The following is a 10217-nucleotide window of genomic DNA, read 5'->3' on the forward strand; positions in this document are numbered from 1 at the left end:
CATACGATGGATTATAAGTACATTAACTATGAAACACCATGCAGCACAGTGCTTTAGTGCAAGTAAAAACGAGACGCACAACATTACGTGCAATAAGCAGTTTTATAACAATTGTAACATGAGTGTACATGATATGCCCGATACTGGTGGTTGCTGTGAATGACCAATGCAAAGCCTCCAACACCTTCAAAATGTATACCAAAAGGCTATACAGAATGTAAAAAAGCAGAAAAAGGAAGAATTTGGGCATTGCAGAAACAAGGAAGTAGGTTGCTATGGAAAAGAGCAGAGATTCGAACAAGCAAATGAAGCTCCTGGGAAGATTTTGAATACATCACAGAAATATGGATAATTTCGAAGAATAGATGTGTACCTTATTTTGGCATTACTGCACACATAGTATGTACATGTATGAATAAAATGCCTTTTGTAATGTCGTAGTGATAGTACAGAAAAAAAATAGCCATATTACTTGTACCTTAAATTAAATTGCTTGAATAGTTTTCTCCGCCCACTACAAATAGTGGGCAAGGCAATATAACTACGATTACTATGAGTACAAAGAGGCGGTTTTGAATGAGATATTTCCATACATTGAGTAGGAAGATCCTACTGGCTGAAGCAATGATACCAAAATTAGGTATTCAACATAAGCAGCACTAAGTATACTTTGGCTGCAGTTAAGAGTTATTAACATTGTTCCATTGGCCTCATTATTTTTTTTAAATCTGCAAGTTGAAATAAGCTGGTGCTAGATCAGTCACGAGAAAGGTTGCAGCTCTCCACCCACCCAGTTATGAATCAATTATTGGGCTATATAATTAATTTTATTTCAGCATATGCTACGAACATATTTGTACACTTTAAATGCAGTACAAATTAAATGAAGCACCAGTATGCTCACTTGAGATTTTAAAAAATAACATGTAATTTTTTTAAAAAAGTAAATATTCACCCAATTCCAAATAGATTTATTCAAAATTAAACTCTGAATTTGGTCCATCGGTTAGAAAAAAATTCTATCCACATTAGTCCTGCATAGAAAAACTGAAAAAATATGTAATAGATGACCACCAAACAGTATTTTGCAATGCCATTCAGAATTTTCTTCAGTTAACTGCAAAAGAAATCATTTTTATATAAAAAAAAAACCAGGAATGCATTCACATTTGTCTTAAGAACCCAGCAAATGATCTGAAAATAATATTTATGTATATTTAAACACTTCCTCCTGCTACAGGAAATGATCCCAAGAAATATAGGAACCTTGATATTTGAATGATGTCATAGCTTCTTTCTGGTAATTTAAAATAGTAATTTCAAGGTAAGGGGATGTTACGATCAAAATTATATTTTTCTTAATAGGCAAAAATGCATTACTCCCAACATGCTACAAGAAAAATGATATAATAAACCACCAATAATAAGACACTGGAAAACAGATATTAAAATTCAGCATATGCAGTGCATTTCAAATCTACTGATGGTACAGAAATAAAATCACAACAAGCATCTTTTTTGCAATGACACAATGGTAGATATACACAGCAAGAATGGGAAAAAAATAGCCATATTACTTGTACCTTAAATTAAATTGCTTGAATAGTTTTCTCCGCCCACTACAAATAGTGGGCAAGGCAATATAACTACGATTACTATGAGTACAAAGAGGCAGTTTTGAATGAGATATTTCCATACATTGAGTAGGAAGATCCTACTGGCTGAAGCAATGATACCAAAATTAGGTATTCAACATAAGCAGCACTAAGTATACTTTGGCTGCAGTTAAGAGTTATTAACATTGTTCCATTGGCCTCATTATTTTTTAAATCTGCAAGTTGAAATAAGCTGGTGCTAGATCAGTCACGAGAAAGGTTGCAGCTCTCCACCCACCCAGTTATGAATCAATTATTGGGCTATATAATTAATTTTATTTCAGCATATGCTACGAACATATTTGTACACTTTAAATGCAGTACAAATTAAATGAAGCACCAGTATGCTCACTTGAGATTTTAAAAAATAACATGTAATTTTTTTAAAAAAGTAAATATTCACCCAATTCCAAATAGATTTATTCAAAATTAAACTCTGAATTTGGTCCATCGGTTAGAAAAAAATTCTATCCACATTAGTCCTGCATAGAAAAACTGAAAAAATATGTAATAGATGACCACCAAACAGTATTTTGCAATGCCATTCAGAATTTTCTTCAGTTAACTGCAAAAGAAATCATTTTTATATTAAAAAAAACCAGGAATGCATTCACATTTGTCTTAAGAACCCAGCAAATGATCTGAAAATAATATTTATGTATATTTAAACACTTCCTCCTGCTACAGGAAATGATCCCAAGAAATATAGGAACCTTGATATTTGAATGATGTCATAGCTTCTTTCTGGTAATTTAAAATAGTAATTTCAAGGTAAGGGGATGTTACGATCAAAATTATATTTTTCTTAATAGGCAAAAATGCATTACTCCCAACATGCTACAAGAAAAATGATATAATAAACCACCAATAATAAGACACTGGAAAACAGATATTAAAATTCAGCATATGCAGTGCATTTCAAATCTACTGATGGTACAGAAATAAAATCACAACAAGCATCTTTTTTGCAATGACACAATGGTAGATATACACAGCAAGAATGGGAAAAAAAAATATGAACTGTGTTTGGCCTTTAATTGCTTCTTAGTAAAGTTCACAGAAGAATTAAATACTAAGTATTGCCATTGCAAAATTATATTACAGTGTTTTTTAATGATGTAATTAGGAAAATTAGTTTAAATATAAAATATGGATGAAGTCTTGATTGTTAACCTGGTTCTTTAACACAAGAATAGTACCAATCCAAAATTGTCTCAACCTATGGAATATATACCTCCCTTTTACTATAAAAAAGCTTAAATTTGTGGGTATTAAAATAATTAAATGGGGCACAAAGAATAAACGGGTGCACAATTCATGCACCATTAAATTTTACAGTTATAGGCAGTATCTTTTTTTTCTAATAGAAAAGGTGACATTAAGTTTGAATTTATTTTTAACAATGGAATTCTTAAAAAGTGTGCAACTTTTTGTGGATCAAGTGAATCAAGCAATGTAAGATTTGTGACCAGCTGTTGCTACGGGAGGAGGACTGCAGAAACCTCTGTGAAAAGATTAGATATAAGAGATGCTTGTAAATGTAAATTGTACATTTCAATAAATCCCTAACAAATTCAAGTTTCACAGCCTCAACATGGTATATTAATGACCTTTTTCTGTAAATTTGAATGCATACTTTCAATGTGTAGTTATGCACAGATTCAAAATAAGAAAATAATAAATATGGCAGTTACTGATTTACTTAAAGATTGCATGATTAATTAATCACCATACAATTTACTTAATGACCTGCAGCAAAAAGGACATAATATCAGGTGTGATTTTGTTAAGGGCTGCATGACTTAGCAACAGAAGATCTGATCCTGATTGTGATCTTAAAGTTGCATTTATTGACTGCCTTTCTAATAACCATAAGAACTGTGGTGGTGCAGTGGTTAGAATGCAGTACTGCAGGCTACTTCTGCTAACTGCTGGCTGACTGCAATTTGGCAGTTCAAATCTCACCAGACTCAAGGTTGACTCAGTCTTCCATCGTTCTGAGGTCGGTAAAATGAGGACCCATTGTTGGGGGCAATAGGCTGACTCTGTAAACCGTTTAGACAGGACTGTAAAGCACTCTGAAGTGGTATATAAGTCTAAGTGCTATCGCTATTTCAAAATTACAACACTGTAAAAGAAATAGCTGTGCAACCAATTATTTCATTTATGACCACAGCAGCACCCTGCAGTCCACCTGACTGCAGTTCCTTGTAAACAGTGCATGTTTGTGACTGTGGCAGAGTCCCACAGTCATATGATCATCATTTGTGTAGTCTGTAGCTGGCTTGCAACAAGCAGAGTAAATAGAGAATGTTGACATAAAATCATAAATTGCAGTTACACAATGCTTCCCTTAATGACCATGATGATTTATTTCATGACCAAATGGAAAGTGAAGTCATAAGACTGTTACAGCCATGTGATTTTTTTTTTTTTGGCTTAAAAAACAGAAATGCCAGACCCAATTGTGGTTTCTAAGTGAGAACGATCTAAATCTCCTTTTGTAAAAGAAATTAACAGCTGCTAAATGTTACTCTAACTCAGGGGTGTCAAACTGGTGGCCCACAGTCCGGATGTGTCATGTGCAGGCCAGGCCCACCCCAGCTCCACGAAGGGAAAAAATGTCATGATACATCACATGACGCTGCAAGTTTGACACCTGTGCTCTAGCTACCTCAGAATCCTATTTGTGGCTTTTTGTTGTTGTTGTTGTTGTTGTTGTTACTCTTTATTTCAGAAATCTTATAATTCTTAAATATTCTTAGATCTCTTTGTATGCACAATATGTTTGGGATTTCACTGCTGATTTTGAGTAATATTTTACTCGGGGAGTATAAAGGCCAATCCAAAACATTTATCTTTCTTACTTGTAAGTAGCTCATGACTGATTTGCAGGTATGGTTTAGATTGTCTTCAGACTGATAAAATGTCCAAAATTTGCAAAAAAAAGATACAGCACTTAATTTTACACGATGTAATGATTGTGTCAGCTTCTGTTCACTTATACCTGAACCTTTGCACACAACTCTATCACTTAGCCTTACATAATGGAGTAGACATGTAGCTTAATATGGAATTCTGCTGGGGGAAAAAGATGAATATGTATAATTATAGATGTATTCTTGGCCAAAGACCATGATATTTAAGATGGTGGTAAAATAAATTGTGCTAAATCTAGTAATACCGGGGATATTATTCCCAGATATATCCATGGCACGCTCCAATTCATTAGCCAAAATTACCACAGCAGGTAGTCCTTTCAAAACTAATAGTAAAGTCAGTAGTTTCTTTACAGAACTGCAAGCCAAGCCAATTTGTCAAGAACTGGTACTGGGCATAAGTACAATTTCCTATTGACTCTTTTGAATAGCTAATTCAAGTTTCTTTTTCTGAGAGGAAAAAAAAATCAACTATAGTAGCCTTAAAAGCCAAACACTTAAGAACACAGACAGACACTTGGCCAGCATCACACCATGGCTCCTTTCCACACTTTGTGAAGCTAATTGGAGACCCTAGCCTGCAAGTGTTCGGCATGCAAAATGGTTCTCAGGCCATAAACATGTGCTTCGTTTCTCCATCAATATGGTTCCAGCATCAATTGTGAAAGCTAGAGTAGGGGAAGAAGAAGGAGGAGGGGGAACATACTTACTGTAAGGGACACATTCATATTGGACTTCGAGGTATTTATATGTTCCAGGACAAGGATCAGGAAACACATCAGACCCAGTAACTACTATACATTGAGTTCGGTTGTTGCACCTGTAAAAGCAGAGGGGGAAAAAATAAGCAAAGCAATTTTAGAATAACTTATTATTTTTATCTTCTGGTGGTAATTTATATAACCCTCTATAGCAGGGGTCTCCACCTTTGGCAACTTTATGACTTGTGGACTTCAACTCCCAGAATTCCTTAGCCAGCGCATGCTGGGAGTTGAAGTTCATAAGTCATAAAGTCATAAAGTTTCCAAGGTTGGAGACCCCTGCTCTATAGTTTAATACTCATCAGAGGCAATGGATTATAATGTGCAGGTTTCCCAGAAAGTGGAGGAAATTAGTAAATGAATGAATTTTCAGTGTATAATGAAATGTTGATTCACAGCAATCGTGACTAAAAGTTTGGTTAACAACAGATAATTCCTGTCCTTTTTTCAAAAGTCCAAGTTGTTGCTTTTTTTTAATGGTGAAAAACTTAAAAATGACTCTAAATTTTGAACTCAATTTTTATAACAATTAATGAACATTTTTTAGAAGGCAACACAATTTAAATAGTTATACTTATTGTTCATGGCTGGCTATTTTCCAACAGCTGTACATCTGAGGGTCCAAAGTTTTAAAGATGGAAATGTTACAATAACCTCAATGGTATTGTGGCAATGTGACAAGGACTGTGCCATTAACAGTATTATTGGCAAAATTCTAAGTGGTTTACACTAAACATAAAATATTATGTTAAATTACAAATATTATGGTAGTATAAGACTAAGAAATGATTTAATCAAATAAAACTGTCAAATAAAAGTGAATTAAAAAAATTAGAAAACCAGGATATTTTTTTAAAAAAGTGTGCAATATTAAAAATCATAAAAGTAAGCAAGCATGAACATTAAAAAATATATCAGAATTAATATTGGAGCAACTTTACTGAAGATATCCATCTGTAAGACATTTCTCTGAAGTGGCATTTTATTCAAGTCATATCCTCCCTCAACATTCACCTCCCACCCCAAAGAAATCTTTACAAGAAATCAAGTCATAATCCATTTCCCATAAAATGGCCATGCTAATCAGAAGCTGCTGGTTTGCAGAAGTCTGTCAGCCTGTAGACATATACAATATAAAAGACTTGGTGTTTCAAACTAAACTTTAATTTTGAATATAAATGAAGTGATACTTGTCAAAACTTAGAATAAAACCAAGTTGAGCAAAACAACTTTCCGTGTTTCATTATGAAGTCAAAGGAAAGAGCCAAACAAAAGGTCAGGAACAGTTTGGTAACTAAAACAAAGGAAGTTGGCTGCTCTCCTGAGTAAGTTCTGTTTGTCAGTAAACTGAAGGAAAGGCAGCCAGATCTTAAAATAATAGCCGAGCCTTTGACTCCAGCCATATATCAAACTACTGCATTACTAGCACTTCCCATACTATTGAATACCCTTGCATAAGTTGAAGACATCTATCTTATGCTGGAGAGTTTCTGACATCTGTCTTCCAAAAAAAACAGGTGTAAAATCAAGCCACATTTTCAATTCATGTTTGCTAAATGAATATTAAAGTGAGCTTAATTGCAGCATTTCAGAATAACTTCAGTATTGTTACTAAATGATAAAAACAGACATCTCCCCTTCTTTTTAGTATTTAGCTTCTGAAAAGAGCCTAGCTTTAACAATGATAGCTGCCTGTTGGTTCGGGTCTGCTACTGTAAACCAGACAATGTGCATTCAGCAGTTTCCCACAATAAACTGACAGACACCCCTCATAATTTCCTTACAAATGTGCCCATCTTAACTAGGTATATGGTTAGCTGTTACATTTTTATAAAATGTCTTAACAAAAAAAAAATACGCACATATACACTATACATCTTATTAATAAATTCAGAAGATATTTTCATAACAGTAGTTAGAGTTGTAAACTAACAATGCTTTATATCCCAAGTACTGTAGACTGAAATGGCATGACTATTCTAGTTGAAATCGGGTACTGAATTTCTTTTACTGTACTTCAAACGATCTGGATGAAAGAGACTAACTATGGAAAGTATTCAAAGGGGATCTTCATAAAATAATTTGGCCCAAGTAAAATGCCTCTCCTTAAAGTGCTATGGTAGCAGTGACCTCTGGTACACTTGGTATGGCTGCTTAGCAATAGCAAAAAGCACTTAGATTTATATACAGTTTCGTAGTGCTTTACAGTCCTCTCTAAGCGGTTTACAGAGTCCCCAACAATCTGGATCCTCATTTTACCCACCTCGGAAGAATGGAAGGCTGAGTCAACTCTGAGCTTGTGAGAATCGAACGGTTGGCAGTCGGCAGTCAGCAGTATTAGTTTGCAATACTGTATTCTAACAACAGCTTAGGAAGCATTAATGTCTGCACAGGAAGTCCTCCACTTACAAACATTTGTTTAGCAACTGTTCCAAGTTACACTGGCACTGGAAAAAAGTGACTTACTACTGGTACACTTAAAACTGTCATAACCACATGATCAAAATTCAGGTGCTTGGCAATTGACAAAGTGTGTATGACAATTGCAGCATCCCAATGTCATGTGATAGCCATTTGCAACCTTCCCAGCCAGCTTCTGACAAGCAAATTCAATGAGGGAAGCTGGATTTGCTTAATGACCATGTGATTTACTCTTCACTGACTTACTTAAAAATTGCTTTGCTTAACAACAGAAGCTTTTTCCCCAGCTGTGATCTTATGTTGCAAACTATCTCTATGTATCTACATGAATAACTGCCTGTTTTCATGAACAGTCCCAATGGAAGGATAGAATCACAATACAAACTCTCTTCTTTCGACCTAAAGTTCAGATAATAGTAACTGAAAGTCTCTTTAAACATTGTTTCTTATAATTAATACGTATGATTTTGTTCCTTAATTTCACTTAGATGAAAATTTCTTCTTTTAGTTTCCCTGGCTTCCTAATTTGGAGAATTTTCCATCCCTTTGGATCTTACGACCATCTGGAGTAAGTTTTGACAGTAGGAACGGGGCTCCAAAAGGGTGGGAATTGACCTTATTTTATGGGCAAAATGGATTAGTTGAAAACCATATAGAAATTCCAACATTTATATGTCTTATTCTATGACTATTATCATAAAAAAAAAATTTGTAGCTTTCCCTCTTGCGTGAAACAGACAAAATAGGTATGCTATCCAGTGGTTTTTAAATATGTCCCTTTAAAAAAAAAAGAGTCTAATGGGAAAAGAGAAAAGTCTTACTATGTTTTAAGTTCTAGTTTATCAAACCTGCATAATGTAACATGATTTGCTATCACTGCCAAAGTCACTAGGCGGATATAAATCACTGAACAATTAGGGTAAAGAAGTATATAATATCCATCAGTGGTAAGAGCTTTTCCCTCCTCTAGATAAACAGGATCTAATAGGGTATCTTGTAATATTTCTATAGAACAGCTTATCCCTGGTTTTCTGGTTGTCCTTCACTTTCTCACACTTCTTAAGAACTCTCTCTTTTTAGAAACGCACTTGGGAATATATAAGCTTAGCCTATACAGTACCTGTGGGGAGGAATGTTAACACTCATTGATTGGTGCTTTATATGTCCAATGTTTTTAATCCCATGTTCTGACCTTTTATAAACTGCCCACGGCCTATAGAAATTTAGCTGCACAGAAGGTCTGGCAAAATATAAATAAATAATTCTGAAAATCCTGCATGAGCCAAGTAAGATAGCAGTTATCTCTTACTTAGGATGTCAACCACTGTTCTACAATATCGTAAAATGGAACATGGGCTTTGGAAGGCTTGTAGCTCAAGTTTGTCAAATTGTTGCATTCCCAGGTCCGTATTTCAAATATTGCTAGTGTTATAGCTACAGATACATAGATTGAGAATTCTTGGCATTGAAGAAATATGGAATTATAATGAGAACATTGCAACACCAAAGACAGCCAATGTATGAAATCTGTTCCTGAACAACATTAGCACATACTCGCGAAAAATCAGCATCTCTACTACGCTCTTAAGAAAATCTGAAAGTTTCTCAGTGTAAGAACAATCGTTATGTGTAATCCACAGCCAAGATACTTCTAACACATTTATTTTATAGATTAATGTAAGGTACATACATTTTTTCTTTTGTTTATGTGGTAATTTTTAACTTTTTAAAACATTCAGAAAAACCAGGGCTTCATGGCACTAAGAAAGTTTTGAAATCTAAACATAACAAAATAACAGAGTTGGAAGGGGCCTTGGAGGTCTTCTAGTCCAACCCCCTGCCGAGGCAGGAAACCTTACACCATTTCAGACAAATGGCTATCCAACATTTTCTTAAAAATTTTCAGTATTGGTGCATTCACAACTTCTGCAGGCAACTTGTTCCACTTATTGATTGTCCTAACGGTCAAAGGTTTCCATCTAATTAACAGATTCAAATTATTGCGAAAACACAAGTCTGCTTCTTCACACAATAGCTGAAGAAAAATGTCCAAGACTAAAGAAAAGAAAAGAAACGAGGAGGGGAGTCTGTCTTACATCTCCACTGCTCCTACATTTGCCACTTTTCATTTATCATTCTGGAAGTCTGTCCCATCTGTGCTTGGCTTTAAAAATGCCCTTTGTTTCCATTCTAATTTGTTTGCCTTCTTGCTGTAATTTCAACGCGGACAATTCCCAACAAATTGCTTTTGCCCTTCTTTTGATTATCATATGCTCATTATTATACTTTACCAAGAGAAAAGTATGGAGATGAGATTCCAGGAGCAATCTATCTGGGTGAGGTGTTTTAATCAATGGTCTTGCTCTGGTGATTAAGCAGAGACTTCTGTTTTGGCAAGATAACATTAGTTTCTCCTGTCATGCTCCAAAAGCCACCGGGAA

At 34.8% G+C, this 10217-nt stretch overlaps 1 protein-coding gene across 1 annotated transcript in view; it reads right to left on the reverse strand.

Moving 5' to 3' along the window:
- Positions 1-10217, reverse strand: part of ADGRL2 (adhesion G protein-coupled receptor L2) — a 227671-nt gene that overhangs the window by 74064 nt on the left and 143390 nt on the right. Inside the window, exon 4 of the mRNA XM_058174688.1 lies at positions 5305-5414. Within this exon, the coding sequence (XP_058030671.1) occupies positions 5305-5414 (110 nt within the window). The remainder of the gene's footprint in view (positions 1-5304; positions 5415-10217) is intronic.

Source organism: Ahaetulla prasina, chromosome 3, assembly GCF_028640845.1.
Source record: "Ahaetulla prasina isolate Xishuangbanna chromosome 3, ASM2864084v1, whole genome shotgun sequence".
Lineage (NCBI taxonomy): Eukaryota > Metazoa > Chordata > Lepidosauria > Squamata > Colubridae > Ahaetulla > Ahaetulla prasina.